Here is a 20651-nt window from a genome sequence, read left to right on the forward strand (position 1 = left end):
GCATTTACCTGCCACTGTCTCACTAAGTATTTGATTTTGCATTTAATAAATCTCAGCCACACTACAAAGGCATATGTTCAGCAAGACACAGGGAGTACAGTGGATTTTGCTCCAGAAGGAAACAGACTTGATTGCAGCTAGAGGAGTCAGCAATACCTGTAGAGGAGAAAGCTGGTATTAAGTAATTTGAAAATTAGTATCAGTATTCACAGGTACATTCAACCAAAACAAAGAGCATAACAGGCTGTTGCCCAAGAACAGAGCTCGCTATACAGCAACAAATCAGACCCTATTTCCAAATTCCACCTCCGTACACCGAGAGACATTAATCACTCTTGCACAATAAACTGACACAAGTCCTGCCAGCGTTAGTTCTCAGGTTGGTTTATTTTTTTTCCTCAGAACAAAAATATCAAACGTTTTCTTGAAAAATGACCTGTATAAACAATACAAAACTTCATGGCATCCTACTCCCATTTACAGATTCCCTAAAAGCAGCCCAGAACCTGCAAGTGCTACTATGTCAGGGAACAGTTTTCTTCAAAGAACATGCAGGGGAGAAGACAGGGAACGCTTTCCTCTCCCCTACAGCAGAACTTGGTTCTTCTGGGAACAGCCTCAGAATATGGGAAACAAAAACAGCTTCAGAAAAATGAGGGTTTGTGTATAAACGCAGAACCTCCACTTCACACTCTCAAAACAAGACAGTGCTCTTGCACCTTTTCCCAAAACATGTATGTGATGCTGAGATCTCCACAATCTCAGAGGGAGGTCTGCTTCCTGTCCAAGAACTGCTCTTTTCGTCAGCCAGTGAGGTCCTAGGATAACAAAATACCAGTCAGCGTCCCACAGGGATCACCTGTACATTTTATTCCCGTTCAGCATTAAATGGTCAACTGTTACCAGCACGTCTACAGTGGCCCTGAAAAACACCCAGAATTTTGTGGATTAGCACAAGTGGAATGGGCACAGTGAAATTCCCATAAAATTCATTCAACTTCCTCACATATAGGACTTGGAGAAAACTCAAAACTAGCAAGTCCACCTCAGAGAAACCCTGAGAACACCCTTCAGGTCACCTCCCTCCCTGTATAGGGTCATCCCTGCTACCCATCACTTGTGCTTTTCCTACACTCTTCTGGGAAAGCCAGTGCCTGGATACTTACTCTTTGCCTTTGGGAGATAGTCCTGTGTCTCCTAGAGGATCCACCATTCTCCTCAGCTGAGATTTCTATTGCTTCTCACCATATTTACTTGCTCCCCTCTTCCCCCCTTGCCCACACCCCCTTCCTGGTTGTAGGTACGAGCACCGAGAGGCCTGGCCACACCACTGCGACACTGCCAATGGATCACACAGTACCCCCGGGGGTTTGTTAGCTCCCTCTGCTCCAGCACTCGCACCTGCAGTTGGGTCCTCACCAGCCTTGGGAGTCCTGGCACACACTGAGAAGGTGACAGATTTTGCACCCAGCAAAGCCTCCTTCTCATCTGCAGTCCCCACTCCATCCCTCCCCCTCTTCAGGGTCACGAGAGCTTCACTAGAAGGAAACCACTATGTAGGTACAGGGTCAGTTTTCTCTAGATGTAAACCAGAACTGTTTCTAAACTGTGATTTCCACACCCCACCCCGTATTTGAAAGGGGAACCTCTTGGGTTCAGGACTTGGATCACCTGCCTCACCTTTTACATGGCTACACTGACCTTGCTGCCAAAAGCTCGCCTGCTCCCTCGGTGCCTCTCCCAGCCGTGTTTTCCCTCCCCCTCTCCACCTGCAGACAGAACCAGCACCTTCTCTGTGGCCCCTGCAGGATGTTTGAGTTGGTTTTCAAGCGCTGCTCTAACACTGCAGTGGAGCTGTGGTACACACAAGCATAATGTGGAGGTCCCTCGTGTCCCCAAAGCCATTAACCACCTGGGATAAAACACCCTCAGCACACACATTCACGCTGCTTGCTGATGTGCCTGTTACCGTATTTCAACATCCCGCTGCTCACAATCCTGCTGCAACTGGCACCTCCAAGACATCCACGGAGGAACACTGATACGTAGGGTATTTCTCTTTGAGTGCAGACAGTACTGAAACGCTGCTGAAAAGTCACCCCCGTCCCTTTGTCATCCATGGGATGAACAGCAGAGGAGAAATAAAAAAATTGGAAAAATCCTTGGAAGCCTTTCCACAAGGTAACCCATTATCTATCTCCTACAGAAGTTCTGAGGATCAAAGGAGGTACGTTCAAAAGATGCCCTGTCTTCTCTCAGCTCAAGAATACCAGGAGCCCAAACAGATTTTTGATACTCTTTCAGCAGCCACAGCCACTACAGCTTGCTCAGCCAGCTCTGCTGCAGTGGCGAGCTCTGCAAATGTAAATCAAATTACTAGTAGCAAAATGGGGAAGCCTGCTCCTTAGAGGGTATCAACTTACAGACTCCTAACCAGAAGGCAAAAAAAAAAAAAAAAAAAGCCGTAATTGTGAGGAAAAAAAGACACTTTGCAGACTAAAGGATGAGAAAATAAAGCATCACATGAGGCTCAAAATCCACACCTTGTTCGTTATATATCCTTGAAAGGCACCACAGAATCACAGAATAATTAGGACTGCAAAGAACATCAGTAGGTCTCTAGTCCAACCTCCTGCTCAGAGCAGGGTTAGCTATGAGGTCAACCAGATTACTCATCTTCCTCTGATGACCCTGAAGAAACGGGGTTTTAGTCGGTCCGTATGCTCAGAGCCACACAAAACCTGTGACTCACATGGCACCCTGCCAGAAAACTATGAGTCTGAATCAGGGCCACGTGCCTCTTTCAAGGGCTGACCCCAATTTAAAGTTTGGGATAACAAGAGCACAAAACAGTTGAGCAACTTTCAAGATTGCCAGAAACACCTGAGTAAAGACTTCTAGCCTAGCACAAACTAGGATCCACAGTAACAAGTCAGCGCAGGGTCGCTGTCCTGGTTCTCCCAGACTCAGGAAATCCCACGTTACAGTCTCACTGAACAGGCCACCTTTACTGCCAAACCTTCCAAAACTGGGAGCTGACGAGGTTCGTTATAACTCAAGATTATTCACAGTCAGCTTCAGGATGGCAGCACTTCCTAGTATCTCCCCCGACCAGGAGAAGGGAGAGAGGAAGTTTCCAAAGAAGGAAAACTACTGGAGGACACTTCAGCTGCTCTCTTCTCTTTCAAAATGAATCAGAGAGAGAAATGCTTAAATCATTTCTCCAGTTCACAGCATAAAGTTCTAGCAACTAGGACAAGAAAAGTTTCTACAGTGGAAAAAAGTCACTACACTTGATGTGCTCTAGTGTTCTGTTAGTAGAGAAAAGCATCTTTGCTCCTGCTAAAATGCAACCGACTTCTACTCTGCTACTTGTCAGTCTAATATTATCCCCACACAGCACTTCCTTTTACATGTCCCCGATAGGCATACTTGAAAGATAATCACTTGATGTTTCCACTGGCTGTTAGTTGTGGTTTGGGGTGTCTAGCTGGGTGTAAAACCTATAGCTACTGAGACTTCTTGTGCACCACAAAAACAAAGGATCAAACTGCGAGTCTTCTGGTTTCACGGCTGCTATTTGAAGTAATAAAGTCTTTACATGGAGCTAATTAAAAAAAATATTCAAACTGAAACCCTAAAGCCATTTCATGGAGTGTTTGATCAGTTCATCTCTTTCATTTCCACCTAATGGCTACACAATCAAAAGAGAAGTGGAGGGGAAACACACGGCCCTGAAGACGCAGAGTTGGATCGTGTTCAAAGCGTTTGCTGCTCCTGCACGTAGGAGAACAGCGCGCTCCAACCAGGACTGCTCCAATATTTGTTTCCTTCCCTTAACAGCAGGTTGGCAGCAACTCAGCCATGAAAACCAGCAAGGCACACGCTCGCTTTGAAGTTCAGACAGAAGTCTGTTGGTACCAGCTATTTTAATTCATGCTTCAGAAAGACAAGGCAGTCGATCATCAATTTACAGTAAGCAGCATGCCAGGTCACAGGTCACTTATAATCACAGTCACCTTTACTCTGCATTAAAGCCATAATTAACAGTTAATGTTTAACTAAGGCTTTAAAATTTGTTTAAGCTGCTTTGTTGCTGCCTCTTCCCCAGCTTCCCCTTTCCTGCCTCCATCTCTAGCAGGGCTGTGGGAAAGCGTCACGTAAGCACCAAACACAGCAGGTAAAATTTTTGTCAAAGCATGAGGGAACTGGAAATAAGAAGCATCACTGGAAGCATGGCTCCTGCCAGTTCAGCCCTCGTTACACCCATGCTTTGAAGCAGCAGCACCCAACAGCGCTGCACTGAGATAACCCTCAGTGAGAAGAGCGCTCCTCAAGGAGAGGTAAGCAAGTCATCAGCTTCGTGGAGGGCAGCCTGGAAGGCTGGCCTGGCCTTTACATCCCAGAGAAAGGAGGGTCAAAGAAATTCAGCCTCCACATGTCTTATGGGAGACAGAATGCCTTCTTTTCACCACTTCTGTTCAAATCTGAATAGGGTTCTCACTGGCCACGGAGAAGAAAGGAAGGAAAGTTTTGACTTGGTGGTCAGAAGGACATGGTACATCCTACACCACAGCCCCACATGACCACGCTGGAAAAGCAAATGTTACGTGTGCACATTTGGAGCAGATCAGCAAAGGAGCTAAAACCTTCCTGAATGGCAGTTGCCCAAGAAGTGCTCTTCACTCAAACCCTGACAAATCCAAAAGGAACTGCTGCACTGGGATGACAGCCTGGAGAAAAACCACTGCTACCGGGAGGTGAACAAGCTCCTTCTGAAATGCACCACGTGGACACCACGAGAGGTTACTGACAGGCTGCAGCTCTCCTGAACGGTAAGAAGAAAGCCCAGCAACAGCCAGGGTGCTATCAGCTAGCTGATAACAAGATGTGCCGGGCAATCCACCCTGATACGGGGAGAAGAAACAGCTATTTACAACGCCAGGCTATTGTGGTTTTATCTGGACCCATTTATTAGAGGGAACACGACGTATGGCCACCCCAGGGAGCCTGTCCCTGAGCGTGCGACGTGCCTTCAGAAAATTACCTAATTAGGGTCCCACTTATCTGCTATCTACAGAAGTGATTCTGCAGTCTGCCATACCCTCATTTCTCTCTCTAATGCTTTGTTTGGGGATGTCCAGTTGTTAGTGCTTCAAGTGGACTCACTTTAATGGCCAAGGTGGCTGTCAAGCTTATCTTCAGAGTGCGGTAGCACGCGAGCACGCAGACACTAGAGACTTCCCGAGTCTGAAGGCTTGAGCAGGCTCTGACTACCCCATCGCAGGTGCACCAGGCGTCCAAATTCACAGATGGAGGGTGCAAGGAGCAGATGTGCTACTCCCCATTTATATAACCAAGCTATATGAGCTTCCATTGCCATCTGAAGATCTGTGCTTACATGCTTTTTTCTCAGGATGGTGGTGGTTTGTTTTTTTTTTTTCCCCGCAAGTCAATTTGTCACGATCCTCAGCTCTGCAAAGGATCCACAGCGAGTTTCAAGCACTGCCTGTATGCTAGACAGACAGCTCAGTGGCAGGGTGAATTCTCCAGAGATATTTAACAAGTCTCGATTCCAAAGACCCTGAATGCTGATGACATGCACTACCACCCTGAACCTGAGGTGATGGAAGAAGGATCTGTCAAGTCTGCTCAGATCTGTGATAGGACAAGGATACCTAAAGCAAAAAGGAAAAACAGAAAGCAGAGCTCTTTCCCAAGCATTTCTAAAAAAAGCCCATCAAAACTGCTCCCAGAAAAGCAACAAAAGGACTTGTTCAGAGAGCAAGAGGTATCACAAGAGGGACAATTCTGGGAAGGTGAGAGAAGGGATGAACTCTTTAACACACACTTCTGACTCAGAAAGGACTTCATCTAGCACGCCTGGGCTGAAACAGATCCTTACAGCAGCTCCCAGTCCTTCAAGAGCTCAGACAACTTCCATGTCAATAATGTTCAGCATTCTGTCAAATCAACAGGTCCCTGATAAAGCAGGGTGGGTAGTGGGAGAGGCACGTGAAGGTCATGTCTACCCTTACTGGAAATAACTGCAGTTCTCCAAACCAACTCACAACAATGCTGACACTCCCTGCGTTTAAGCAAAAAGCCCTTCCGAAAGCAACATTCCCCAAATCTGAAGCCCTTAGTATCTCCTGCCTCCATGGTGCTGACAACCATAAACATTGTCTTTTTGCAAAGTGCTGTTGCCACTATGTCAGACACAGCATCAGTGCCCTGGTGCTGTTCAAGCAGTGATGTAGCCCCTGATCCCCTGTCAGCTCCTCGCTGTTGCTGCTGATGGAAAGGACACCCAGTTACGGGGCTGCACTCGGTGAACAACATTTGGCAGCTCACAAGCAGAAGAGTGTTTCCCAAAACCACAATGAACACTTTTGAGGGCACTTAGCAGTTATTTTGTTAACCTCAGCTGTCTCTGTATCACAGCTACTACAATGCCCAGTTAAAGCATTTTAAACTTTTCCAAAGTTTTTCGGTGTCACTTGCTCTGCTGGAGCAGAAAGCTGGCAGGTCTCAAGACCCTGACCAGCACCAGCTGTAACCAGGAGAGCATCTCACCTGAAGTCTAGGGTCTCAGGTCATTAAAAGTCTGCAGTTTCATTTGAACAAAGCAGAGACTGGAATAAGCAAAAAAACCCACCAAAGGGCCCTCCCTCCAAAAAACCAATCAGCCACCAGGGCATTGTTCACACCACCAGCTGAAGTTTTTCTTCCCAGCTGGGCGCTGACATTATCTTCTGCTCTGCTCCAGCTCCCCTCCGCTCTGAATGCTGCTACTGGCAGCGGAGCGCTCAGGGCAGCGCCGTGCTGAAGCAGTGAGACACAGGGACACCTACGTCCCGTGACACCGACCCCAGCGTGGGGAGGATACGTGGGTACACCAGCCAGGCCACAGCTGGCCCACGCCCATGCACAGTGATTTAGATCATTGAGCATGTCTGCTCAGGATGAGACATCGCTGACATAAGCAGGCAAGTGAAAAACATCCTTTGTTCTTTGGAGGTGGCAACGTCCTCCAAGCCCAAGAGGACACATGATTTTTCATACAGGCACAGTTACAGTTCTCTACACTCAACACTCCTTCGAGAAACTGCACTAGAAGAACAAGCACACAACAGTAAAGTGTGGAAAAGTGCCCTTTGTTTTGCTGGGTAAGGCACGATCTTTTAAAATCCCAGATTTAGGATTAAGAGAAACAGATAGGATAAAGACATTTCTCCTGCTAGTTCAGAGAGAAAGTCTGGAGCACCCCAGAGTGGCAGGATTGGTGGCCAGGCATGCCAGTTCTGCCTGGGTTGGCAGAAGCCTAGGGAGAGCTGCTTACCACCATCCATAACACCACAAGGACCAAAAGCAGCACTGGGGACTTCTGGGCCTCAGCTACCAGCACAACTAAGCTGTAACCTGATCCCAGGCTTAGAGTCACAGGCACCTGCAGCAGGCTTCCATTCAAAATCAGTTTGGTCACTACCTGCTTGGGTGAAGCTTTATCCAATTTGCCTTTTTACCCATCAAGGTAACAAAACATTTTTACTAACACTTCATAGAGCTTATCACAACTGAAACCCAAGGGGTGGAGAAAGGAGACTTTAAAAATGGTACTTTAGAGAAAACCTTAAAATAACCATGCATCTCCTTGCTGCTGGAAGTGAAGGCCAGCAACTCCGAATGCTCTGCGAAACTAAAACTTTCTTCATAAAGAAATTCACATCTTAAGCATAGACCATTCTCTTTAAACTCTACCTGCATGATAAAGCAAGTATTATCATGGGAATGAAAAGAGCCCAGCATCTTTTTCACTCTCTACTGATTTGTAACAGCAACATATTTTATCTTCTGGCTGCTGGCAAAAGCTCTGAGAAATAAAAGCCCGCACAGGGGTATTCACTGGAGGCTCAGCCTGTCCTTTCCAGAGCTGGGTGGCCTCAGGCAGACAGGAGCTTGAGGAGCAGTGCAGCCAGGAACCCACTCCTACCTCACCTGGGAGCTTCATGTTTGAGCACAGAGAGGGGAACCCCAGGCTTTAGACACTTACTACGGCTTAGAGAGGATGGCCCTGGGCTAGGCCCTGAGGCAGTCCTCTGATGAGGCTGAAGAACCATCTCTTCACCGAAGCCTTGGAGGACAGGCAGGTAGGTGAGACATTGCAGTGGGCTCCCTCCTTTTCCACTTCACATCATCTTTTCACTTCTAAGCCCAGGCTGGACCTGCTGGTCTGGGCAAAGCCATCCCTAATGCATTCAAAGCAGGGACCCATGTCCAGCACACCTGAGCAGGCAGCATGCAGGCCACGGCACCCCGAAGCAGAGGTGGTGCAGCCACCTCTCCACTGACAGCTTCTAGAAGAGACCACAGCCCACCAATCTTCCAGAGAGGTATCACAGGTACTACTGCAGGCATGAACTGCAGGACTCCTCTGAAAAAAAAGATGCTAGAAAAGGAGAGAGCTGCAGGGAAAACAAAAAAAAAAAACCAATCCAACAACCTTATTAAAGCTTTTCTCCTTCTTCTGCTTAGCAAGGAGAATGCTTAATTAAGTCATCCTTCAAGCCTTCCCACTCGCTCCAGCAATGCTCAGCATAAAGCTGGTATTTAACAATTTCCTTCGCAAGGCAGGACATCTCAGTGGTACGATGATTTGCATATTCTAAAGGAGAAGTGAAATTGCCGGTTCTCTGTTGTTCAGCTTTACGCAGTGGGTAGGGACAGTATCAGCAGGAGGCACATTTTAGATCTGCTCAGTAATAAGGGAGAGCAGGAGGGGAAGGAGCAAGTTGCTGTTTACTCAAAGTCTGAAGCCTTCCCTAGGCAGGAGTTCTGACTGTGTTATGCACATACTTGCCAGTTTATTTGCAAGTCTCTTTCGGCTTATTAGGTCAGTTTAACTGGCAACTGCTGCTGATTTTAAGCCCAATTATAGTCACTTCTACCTGGTGACACAGGCCCAGTTCTGGAGCCAGTTCTCACCAATTAATGGCTTCGGAATTGCTAGATCCTGCCATTCGTAGCAATCTCAAGTTTGACCTCACAGTCATAGTTTCCTGCCATAATTTCAGCATTGTTTGTTTTCACTGGAACACTTCCCTGTGTGCTGTCAACTACTGAGACCACTTCTCCTGTGTATTGAGCCGAGATACACATTAGAGGCAAGCTTTCAATTTTGGCCCACCTTTAATTAAAAAAACCTCAGATACTTCAGCTTTCTGGGATGAAACTATCACCAAGGTCCTTCTACTAGAATCCAGACATTTCTAGGGAATTTGTCCCCACCCTTCATGATTAAGTTCTCTTCTGAAGGACCACAGGATTACAACAATGAGAATTTTTTTTTCTGCCAGGTCTTTCAAACAAGAACAAACAAAAAGCCAGTGGTCCTCAGTCCATTCATCCTGCAATTTAGCGGACGCCGAGGAGGACTTTCAGCTATGCACATCCCAGGTAACCTGGCTCAACACGTCTGCACCACATGAAGTGTAGAAGCAGGCAAATAACCCAAACCCAAAGAGGGGCAAGCATGAGACGCAAGGCACTGCGTTTGCAAGGCTGCAGCAGTATGGATTTAAGAAAGTGTTCATGCTTCTATTTCTACCTCTGAGTACTTCGGAATTCCTCCAGAAAGCATCATGAGTGACCTTGCATTTCACCAAAGTGAAGATTTATTCTGACCTGAAACTGTTAAAAAGGAAGAAAGTGTGTTCTGAGCAAGATGTTGTTTGTGGCAACTAGAGGAACAATGAGAGGGATGCAGAAATACCAGGCAGAATGAAGATACTCAAGTGTGTCTGGGTTTGAGTGTCATTATGCAAAACACACAACACAGTCCTGGATTATTCACTACAGGAAATGAAGCATTTGTCCCTGAAACAGAGCAACTGCTGCAGAACTCACCAAAACGTACAGCAAACCCACCTGGGAAGGAGCTCTGAAGCAGGGGAATGGATGTAACTGTTTCAGGAGGGAGAAAATGCCACAACTACAGCTCCGAGGCATTCAGCTGGTAAACTGGATGATGGGTCAGGTCAATGCTGAACAAGCACCTGCCAGCTGGTATACAGGAAAGTTTTCCATAACTGTTGTGATTCCACTGGATCATTAAGCATGAGCTACAGGCAGCGTTCACAGGCCATCTACTCACTCAATGCCTAAGACAGAAAGGATGAAGCAGGCCTGCCAGACTGATCGAGTACAGCTTGTGCCCTAAACTGAACTTGTACTAAGTTGTCAGAAAACACCAAAGAACGTTCTGCCTCGAGTCGGACTAATTAGCAGTGCCTTTGATAGAGAGCAGCAGCTCTGGTTGGAACTGCTTTGCTCCTCTCTGAATATGTAATGAAGTTTTTAAACAAGATGCAGCAGCAAACCAACCTCCAGCTAGCACAGGGCTCTGCCACCTCCTCCAGCAAGGGATTTTTCTTGCAATGAATTAACAGTAGATTGTTGTGTAGGTCTCAGTGATTTGTCTGGAAGACTGAGTTTATTTCTGATACTGTAACTAAAATCAACTTCAAAGGTTAGCTCTTTTTGACTGACAGCTGTCCATCAGCTGTGTAAGGCGGGAGAACTCCAGGAAAGTGCTGTACATGTGCACTGGTAGGAGTCAGTGGAGAAACTGGCTGATGAACAGTCAGCCCAATCTTTAAGCTTGTCTCCAGCAGAGGTTTCTCTCTTTCCCTTCCCCTTTGCACTTCTCACTCCCCACTAACTGAAGACACTGTTTTACTTACAACAGCTATGTGCCGTTACACCAACTGTGCGGAAATCAGCATCTTTGCAAGCTGCTTTTTGGGAAACAAGAGGCCACACAACCTTACCAGTGGAGGACCTGTCTGGTGACCCAGCAGAACACCACACGCTTTCGGAGTTCCTGCCACAAAGCGGGGCCAGCTGACGCACTGATCGACACAAGAAGCTTCTCAGGTCAGGCACTGCTATGCACTACCATCAGACACAAGACCCAGGTCCTACAGGCTTCCAAACTGCAAGTCTCTGAAATTCAGCAAGTGGAGAACAAGAGCCTCCTTGCCAAGTCCATAGACACAGACTTCCTGCACACACTGGCAAGACAGCTCAATAGTCTTAAATCCCCTTTCACAGCTACTTGCCTGGGTGTAGGTACCTGCTAACAGATGTGATCAGTCTCATCCTGAACCCGGGGCAGAAGAATTTGTGCTCCAAGGCCATTCAGCAACATGCCCAGCTCAGACCCCGTGGGGCACAGGGGCAGCAGGAGGGTCAAAACTACAGCAGGGAGGAACGTCCAGCCAGAAGAGGGTTGTGTTGCTTTAGGAAGCAGTTCGATCAAACCTCTTCCTCAAACACTACCTCAGTTTCCTCACAAGCACAGACAAAAGAGCAGTCAACCTTAAAATACCAGACCTGCACCCTGCACTCACACTGCTACTGATGAAAAGGCTGCCAATACTGCATGAGAGAGAACGGCAGCAAACTCTGACGGCCCTGAGCTGGTGATGCTTTCTGACAGAAGGCTGCTGTCATTTTCCACAACTCCTTCCCTAGGGTTTACCCCGAGGCAAGAGACCAGTGAAGATTTCCACTCCCCCTTGCACCCGCCCCCCCCCCCCGCTTCACCCCCAAAGGTTTTGACAAAAAAAAAAAAAAAAGATCAAAGAGCCTTTGTGCATTTATAAATCTATCAATTTTGCTAGAAGATTTAACACTTTAAAGAGTCCTAAATATCTATTTGAAATTTCCTATACAAACAGGTTTTTTAATATTTTAGAAAACCCAGAAATAAAATATTTAGATTTTTCTGAAGTGAGGCATTCCAACAGCTCCAGACAGGAGTACTGGAGGGGACAAGGAAATTCAATTCTTAAGTTTGACAGGAACAATTTTTTTTGTTTTGTTTCTTTTAATTGGCAGAGAAACAAGAGCACACAGCTCTTTCTCCCCCTGGCTCTGACAAGGAATAGCTGGGATGAGCAGCACAGGAAACATTATTCAAGTGTTGCCAGTTTCAGGTTCCTGTCCCACGCCAGCCTGCCTGAAAGATTCCCCAAGCTGACAATGTGGCAGCGTTTCACACCACCATCCTGCCCCCTCCCCTCTCCACACACTCCTATTACCTTACATTTTGCCTCCAAAATCCTCCCATGCAGAAGAGAAGCAGGTTCCCCACCTGAAAGCAGTTCAGATGCAATAGAGGTGTTGGGAAACCTCAGCCTTTTTCACAACTTGATTACCTTTACTGGTCGTTAGTCTGAAGATGGGTGAACATTCGGCAGCACATTTCTTTCTCCTTTGTCAAGTAGTCCTTGTAGTATCTGCAAAACAGAGCAGAGCATGGCACCACAGGCTGTGGACTGCCCCACCGACCTTCAGTGCCACAATCACAAAATATATATTATTTTTTTCTATATAAATAGATTAGCCTGATGTAAGAGTGTGCTGGTAGCAAAGACACAGCTCCTCCAAGCCCTTCTTTCTGCCACGTCAGGGAAGGAGAGCTGGAAACACTGTGCCTCACCTTCAGACCCTGGGTCTCTGCTTTGCCGGTGACTATCAGCTAGGTACGGCATTTGACTTTTGGTACCCAGATGCTTTCTACACCAGTTTTGCAAGCATGTGATGCAGAGAAACCCCCACCTCTATCCTGTGGTCTAGTTTCATGTCTCCTCATTTGTGCCACTCCTTGTGCCAGCTCCTTCAGCACCTAGCAGGAGACATGGTCCAAGTGCCCTACTCCAGGATATTTACCATTGACACCGAATCTGGGCAGAGGATGGACAGGAGACAGCAGGGATTTGTGTCCTGACTAAGTGGATGACAGGGCAATGCTTCCTCCTCATTTCTCACTCCCCTGCCAGCATCCCATTTACATGGCAAAAGCTTCCCAGACGGCTCCATTTCAATCCCTGCTTCTCCAAGCACAGTGTCCTCTGCACCCTGTGCTCTCACCTCACCAGTAAGGAGGCCTCACTGGTGAGGAATTCCTGAGCCAGAGGGTGACTCAGTTTGGGCACCATCCCAGGAATCAATGGCTGCCCACATGGTCAGCTTTCCCTCATCTGCTACCATATAAGGTCAAAAGCAAAGGTTTTTTGTTGCAACACACCAGAAACAGCACAAGTGCGAGTGGCTAATGCTCTCTCAGCCCCTTACCATCACCACCCTGGTGTTCGGAACCTCAAAGCGTTTCGTTTCATGAGATCCCAGCACAGCAAGTTGCTTCTGTCAAGTCTCAGACAGACGTTGTCCCAGCTGTCCACACCGCGTAGATCAGGGATGCCCACCTAGCCTGTGGATGGCACGCTCGCACGCCTACCTCAGCAGGAAATCCAAGAGCCCCTCATTTGGAGGCACAGATTCACGCCAGATATGGGACCACCACCATTTTGTTCTGGATTTGATGCAATGCAAGCCTTCCAATAAAACTGCCAAATCCAGCAGCAGAATTTGCACCAACAAGACCACTACAGCTGGTACCAAACACGTGTTCCACAAAACCTTCACTCTGGATTCTGCCTGTTTTTCTCCAGTGAAGTGAATTTTGCCAAGAACCTGGCTCAGCTGTTAAACAGACACTTCCTGAAGTTTTGTTTTAGACAGCAAAAGGTAGCTGTTGATTAACACACAGCGTTCCTTTTTGCAAAGTATAAATGTACTCAGTAAGAAAACAAGAAGCCTCTAAGAACAAAATTTTTGATTCACATTCCATTTCTGAAGCATTTGCCAGATGACATTACAAGTTTTCTCAGGCAAGGCAGTTTGGCAACATCACAGGATCTAGACCAAGGTATGGCATAATTAACAACACTCAATAACATGTTTTATACTACTTCCACCCTTTGTCATAGTAAAAGCAAAAGAATACATAAATTTCAACTGGCACTGAGGCAGAAACTCTGAGACAACAGTGGCTGAAAGCATACTCAGCTTCCTGACACGCATTAGCTGTACGTGCTGCTATCTCCAGTCAGAGCTGACCAGCCTGCCCACTGCTTCCCTGAAGGCAGAATGCCTTGTTGCTTCCTGGCAGCACAACCTCAACATTATTAGCAAGATTTCTCTTTTACTTGCCAACATATTTTGAAAGAGTCTAAAGGAACACACAAGGCTTCTACCATGAGACTTCGAGCACTGTACCACGGGTCTTTGACACTACCCCCATCCCAAGCCTCCAAGAGTAGCCAGCCAGCCAGATCTATTTTATAACTACTTGTGCTCACCTAGCAATTTGGTAGCTACATACCCAGGGGCAGATCAGGATGATGAGAAGTGGTTTACTTCAGATTTCCAGACCAGCAGCCAATATTGCCTTCAAGTTCTTCGTATGTCAGAAGTAACAGAACAAGTTTGAAGCCTGGGTGTTATCACAGACAATGTGGGTATACAGGACACCGATGTGCAAGGACAGCCCTCTACCAAAACCTTACCTGGTGAAGACAATCAGCCCAGGAGACTGGCTTTTCCAGCCATACCAAGTACTCTAATAAGAGACGTTACTGCTGCCTACAGACCTTTTCACAAATGCCTAGCAGGGACACACAAAAGAAGAGGGCTTGTATTCAAGGGCTGCTTTGTGATTTCCAAAGCTGGGGACTGCATCACCTTCTGTGGCTGCGAACAGTGCCAGAAGTACAGCACACACTTTTGGGAACCAGCTAGTGCTTCTGCCAGTTTCAAAGGGAAGACCAGAATAAGGGCAGAGACTAGCTTTAGTCATGTCTTGGTGGGGCTAGGGCATGACTAAAGCTGGCAGGATTGTGCTGTGCTCAGCCTGTGGATGAAGGGAAAGTTTGCCTTCAGGATTGCTCACTTACTACCTCCAAGATGGCAAGAAATTCACTTTTAACAGACATTAGTATTTGTAGCATTGCGCAGTGAACCACTTGCAGTGCAGAAGAGCTGCTGTAATTAATCAATGCATCTTAAAGGGAATAAAAGTCATACTTATTAATTCAGAACATCAGCAGCTTGAGTGCTAGCCTCCTGCATTTCATCGGTTCTGAGGCATTTCAGCAGCCCCTGTCTCCCTGTCATCACCCTGACCTACCTAATCACAAGGAGCCTAACACACAAATTCCCCCAGAGAAACTGTCTGGATAGAGTGGGTGCTCTCAGCTTTGCATCTATCACCTGTAACCACTGTGTCTGCAAAACGGTTCAATCAGCTGTCTGCATTTCTCCCAAGTCACTTACTAACCCAACAGCTTTGTGTTTTGCTTTTTTAAACCCTTTAAATATTTTTGAGTGGGTGTTCCAGCCTGTCTAAGCACTCTTGCTCCCAGAGGGATGGAGTTCTCTCACCTTGCCAACTTCTTCAGCTCATCGTTAATCGAGTGGTTAAACGGCTGTATACGCTGAGCTCTCGTCAGGAAATCCCAGGCTTTTGTGTATTCTGTCATGCAGAGACAAGCCTGCCATTGAAAGAAGACAGATGCGTGGCAAGATAAATATAGACTCACTGGCATTCTTCAGAACTCAAACATGTGCAACCACAAACATTTCTGAGACAGATCCAGGTAGCCCAGGAATCCCCCATGAAAAGATCTGTGTGACAGATTTACAGAGCACCAGATTCTCCAAAAGGTCAGATGCAGACAAACCACCTCGACTGCTGCAGCAGCTCAGGAGGCCTGGCCCAGAATTTAGTGGCTCTCCTCAGTTCAGTCGAGGTTCTCTCCACAGTCAGTCAGGCTAGGGTATTCCTTGATGTGGCTACCAGAGGAATTTATTTTTGCCCACCTGGCCACACCTGAACAGCGCTTTGACATTTCTTTGGTCAATCTCCAAGGCCTTCTCCCCGTATGCCAAAGCTTTGTCAGGACGCTCCAGTTTCAGGTAAGTAATCGAGAGATTGAGGAGCACCAGCAACTTGGCAGCGTTGATCTGACACTGCTCTGCGTCACTGGAAGGGTTGCGACCAAGGATGGAAATTGCCTGAGCAGACAGGGAAAAAAAAAACCTAGTGCACAGCAGATCCATTATGGAAAGGGAGAAATCCATCTCATCAGACAGCTACACCCATGTTTGTTTACCTAGGTCTGTTAAAAATAATAATAATAATAAAAACTCTAAATATATTGTATGGCATTATCAGCATGACTAAACAGCTCAGCCATAAGACTACAAGTTTAGGAACCTATCAAGGAACTTGAAAGCAGCAGAATAAAAAAATTACACCTAGGACTCATATTTTAAGAACAAAGATGGAAGAGAAATCTTGCAGGGAGAAAGGCTTTTTTTTTTTTTTTTTTTTAACAAAAATACCAAGAGAAAGCAACTCTGAACAGCGAGAAGAAAAAAAAAATCTCACTAAACGTCACCACCTCTGAAACAAAAGCAGATGCATTCCAGTTTAGGAATAACCAAGTATGTCCCTGCCTGGAGAGGCTGCAGAGTGTCCATCCTTGGAGATGTTCAAAACCTGAACGGACAGTCCTGGGCAAGCTCCTGCTGTGGCTGACCCTCCTTCAGTGAGAGGTTGGACTAGACAACCTCCAGAGGTTCCTACCAACCTCAACTATCCCATGATTTCCAACCGGAGGGCTAAAAATACTGTGTCCAGTGTGCCAGTGATACCTGTTTCCAGGCCAAAGGAATTCTAGTTCCCTTCCCAAAGCCTTTATCAGCACGCTGCTGCAGTACAAGGCCATGCTGCATTAGAACACCTCCCAGGATAAGCTGACCTGGAAGGCTCCAGTTCAGCTGTCAGCCACACAATCAGCTCAGGGCTCGCACTGCCGCTGAGATGGACTCTTCTGTCTGAGCTAGGGCCCACAGGGAGCAAGCCTGAAGGGAAAGGGTTCTGCCTATTTCTGCCAACCCTTCTCCTCCTTCGTTTATCACTGCTGCTCAAACAAAAGCAGGTGTCTAAGATCTGTTCTTAAATAACAAACTATGCCTGGAAAATATAATGAAGTTATTTGATCTCTAAATTGTACTTGTTATGGTGAGCTAGCACTTAATAATCACTGCTTTCACAGCTTTTCACAATGGAAAACACATTTTTTTCTGATGTCATACGTTTTTGTATCTGTCTTTGGCAAGACTGAAGTGCTGCCCACGGAAGAGGTAGTTGCCAAACTCTCTCTCTGTGTCTGCCACTCTTAACACCTTCTGTAGCGGAAACGTATCCTGCTGCTCCTGTATAAAGAAATACCTGAATTTCAGCTCGAACAAAAGAAAACAGGCAGAGAGCTCAGACAGGATAGTCCTGCATAGTCCCCTTCTATTCACAGAGCTGTTGCCAAGGCCCCTGCGGCGTCCAGCCAGGCCACCAGCACATGGCACTTCCCTTCGCCAGGCTGAAACATGCCTCTGTTGTTGTGCTGGTAACTCCTGGTGAAGAGTGCGACCAACCAGGCCAGGAAGCTCACCAGCACCAAAGGGACGCCAGGGGAGGGCAAAAAGCAGGAATTTGTTCTTAAATCCTGCCCAACTCTCTCACCTGCTTAGCACAGAGCAGGCAGTTAATGCGAATGCTACTGCTAGCACAAAAGGTGAAGCTGATTGAAAGACTCCATCGCTCTGATGGCTCGACCAGCCTGACACCCACACAAGACACCAACCAGCAAAACAAAAAAACCCAACATTAATAAAAAAGATAAAAACCAAGGGACAGGTTTTCTCCTGGATTTGCAAGTTTGAGCCAGCTCACAGAGGTCAGTTAGCCACAAAGGGTGGGCAACTGGCAAGAAGGGGAGTAAGCTGTCTTGCAACAAGTGTGGTTTGCTCACTGGGCTATGTGTTGAAAAAATGGCCTGTGCAGCAACAGGAGGAAATGAGCACTGCCCCCTGTGCCCCACTCACTGACCCACAACCACAGCCCAAAGCCCTTTACATGAAAAGGAGGCATTAACAATAACACCGTAACTCACCAGGGAGGAAAGCGAACAGTGAAGGAGCACTTGGGAGAGCAGCCAAGAAGCAGAGACAAAGGGTGGGGGCTGGGGGGCACTTGGATTACAGACTGAACAGGATTTTTAGACAGCTCATTACTGTTCCTTCAGCGAAATTCCTGGAAGCTGGTGCCCTCTAGCGAATCCATGAGGTTTCTTGTAAAGCTAAAACTAAATGGAAGTCGTTCCACCGACTCCAGCACAGGAGCAAACAAAGGCAGCACCCAGCTTCTCCCTCCGCACGGGAGTGCAAACAGAGCAAGGCGTGCGGGGGCAGTGCTAAAGCACGTGTGTTTGTATCCCAGCAGAGCCAGCAGCCCAGGGCGCGGATAACTGCACCTGCATTAAGCTAAACATACATAATGCACAAGCAACAGCAACTGGAAGGAAAGACAACAAAGGTTTAGCTTCCAGATTTAGGTCTCAAACCTTATTAAAGCAACTCACAGCAGTCAACTCAAAGAACGCGTCAGATTCCTCTGTGTCGAGGAAGTCCAGCAACTCCACTGTGAACATGACCGTGGCATTTTGGGGAATAAGAGGAAGACAACCACGCTGCCCGTAGGCGTAATCTGGCATGAAGACAAATCTTGCCACCTCTCCCTTCTTCATCGACAGCAGGCCAACTATCAGACCCTGCAGCGTAATGTCTGTCACAACAAGATATGGAAGGTCATGAGAATCGCCAACATGGAAACCCCCTCGGACACCAATCAATGATTCCTCCTAAAGCCTGGAGGAAAAAATTCCTTGGTAGCTCACATCTCAGCAACTACAATGGTCAACTGCCCCCTGTTACGAATTATCAAGGCAGTCTGCTGTGAGGCCAAGCACACAGTAAACAGCAATGTCTCCTGATGATTTAAAAAGCACTAATTTGCTTTAAAAACACCAAGACAAGCAGCTGCCTCAGGGTGGGTGGTAAGCACCCCTGCTGCCACTAACAGTCAAGAGGGGCAGAGGCTGATCTGTTCCAGACTGACCATCACCTGTGCGACCCAGCAGGCTTTTGGACTCCATTAACAAGTTTTAATGGTTTCAAATAACCTAAAGATACTAAACAGCATTTAAACTGACATGTCTTAATGGGCTGGTCTTTACAACCCGGAGTCCCAGGACAAACTCTCCAGCTCAAACCTACCTTTTCCAAGTTTCATCAGCTCAGGAAACTTTCTGTTCCGGTTTGTGCAGAAGGGCTCATCCAAATCTTCCAGGTACCCAGAGTACCACACTGTGCAGGCCAAAGCGAGGAGTGGGGAGAAGAAAAATGCAAGAATTTGATTTCATATCCCATAACAGTACCATTGGGAGCACACCAGGAGTTAGTTTTGCAACACCATCCTTTTATCCTGCTTTGCTTTTTCCCTCCTGCTGTAAAACAGCAGAGGCAGCACAAACCACACTGTGTTTTATACCAAAAACCTGGTCACATCCAAGTAGCCATGTGGCATTGACTATGTTTTAACATCATCACCAGATAAAGCAGCTGCTTCACAATCTTGATCCCTAATAAAGAGATGTGATTTTGTGTTTTTAAGAATTGGAAACTTCAGCTGTAGAAATTAAAATGCCCCAATTATCTCCAGAAATGCATAACAAAGCCTTTCCTAACCAAAGCTGGAGCCCTGGAAAGAGAATTAAAGGGGAAAAGCTACCCCTCCAGACTCTGCCACTCTCCTGGGCACTCTATGTGTAACTCCAGTTCTCTCAGTTAGTAAACACACTATAATGGGCTTCCCTTGACACAGCACCAGCCCTCTGCACTTCAGGAACCACTTCCAGCTTCAAACTTCTCCATACTGTGAGCCCAGGTGGGACCTGTAAATCCTGCTTTTATCAAGGTCAAGACGCCCTTTCATTTAATCTGTCTGCCACAAGAAGTTAAACAGAGTATCCCAAGTGCTAAATACTGATAAGGAGAGCAGACAGTCTCTGAAAGACATGCTAGTGTATAATATAAGCACTTTTAAGTTCTTGTTCTGATCTCATGCTAAATTCCAAAGCACTCAGATTTGCCAGCCACAAGCACCTCAATGTTAGAGGCTCAGGGGACCTTTTACAACAGATTCAGTCCTCTCCATTCTCTCCAGCATATATTTCAAGTCCAGCCACACACACCAAAGCACTGTCCAAGAACAAGGACCTTGCACTAAGACGTAAATGACAGAGATGAGCATGAGATCCTGACTTCAGTCTACTTTTTCATGGATTTTAGGGTTTTTAAATCTGCTAATCACAGATTAAACTTAACAATTGCCATTTATAAAGCAAGCTGCTCAGGAGACCATCAGTGGAGCCTGCAGGCTCATACCCACAAAGCAGGGCACAACGTTACTGCAGAGCAACTAAAACCCCGGGGAGCCAGGCTGCGAGCTCACGCACAGCACTCGTCGCAGGACACCAGGCTGGCAGTACGGAGCAGAGGACGCGCAGCCTCAGGGAAGGTGTGAGAACCTGCGACAGGGGGTGCCCAGCACAGCCACGGCCCGCGGGAGCAGCACGGGCACCTCGGCCTGCCCAGCACCCCAGGCCCTGGTGCCTGGCAATACCTGCCACAGAGGCGGTCGCGGGCACCATCTCCCCGGTACCAGAGCGCAGCTCCTTCTTGCGCACCCCTCCATCGCCACGCAGGTCCTGGTCCCACCCCAGCTGCTGGAAGAGGGACATGGTCCGGCCCTGCCCGGCCGGGTGCTGCCTCCCGGCGAGACCAGCGCAGGCCGCGGCCGTGCTGCGACCGGCCATCCCCAGACCGGCGCCTCGGCCCGGCCC

The 20651-nt window shown here is 47.3% G+C and overlaps 1 protein-coding gene across 1 annotated transcript; it reads right to left on the reverse strand.

Annotated features, from left to right (window-relative positions):
- Positions 1–402: 402 nt before the first annotated feature.
- On the reverse strand, positions 403–20558 carry FKBP6 (FKBP prolyl isomerase family member 6 (inactive)). The gene is made up of 8 exons (XM_074844941.1): positions 20432–20558; positions 19024–19113; positions 18330–18532; positions 17008–17127; positions 15727–15921; positions 15289–15398; positions 12222–12302; positions 403–818 (listed from the first exon to the last, which is right to left on the reverse strand). Exons 1-7 carry the CDS (start codon positions 20547–20549, stop codon positions 12224–12226), a joined length of 915 nt encoding a protein of 304 aa, XP_074701042.1. The 5' UTR covers positions 20550–20558; the 3' UTR covers positions 403–818; positions 12222–12223.
- Between the last annotated feature and the right edge of the window lie 93 nt (positions 20559–20651).

Source organism: Strix aluco, chromosome 19 (genome assembly GCF_031877795.1).
Source record: "Strix aluco isolate bStrAlu1 chromosome 19, bStrAlu1.hap1, whole genome shotgun sequence".
NCBI lineage: Eukaryota > Metazoa > Chordata > Aves > Strigiformes > Strigidae > Strix > Strix aluco.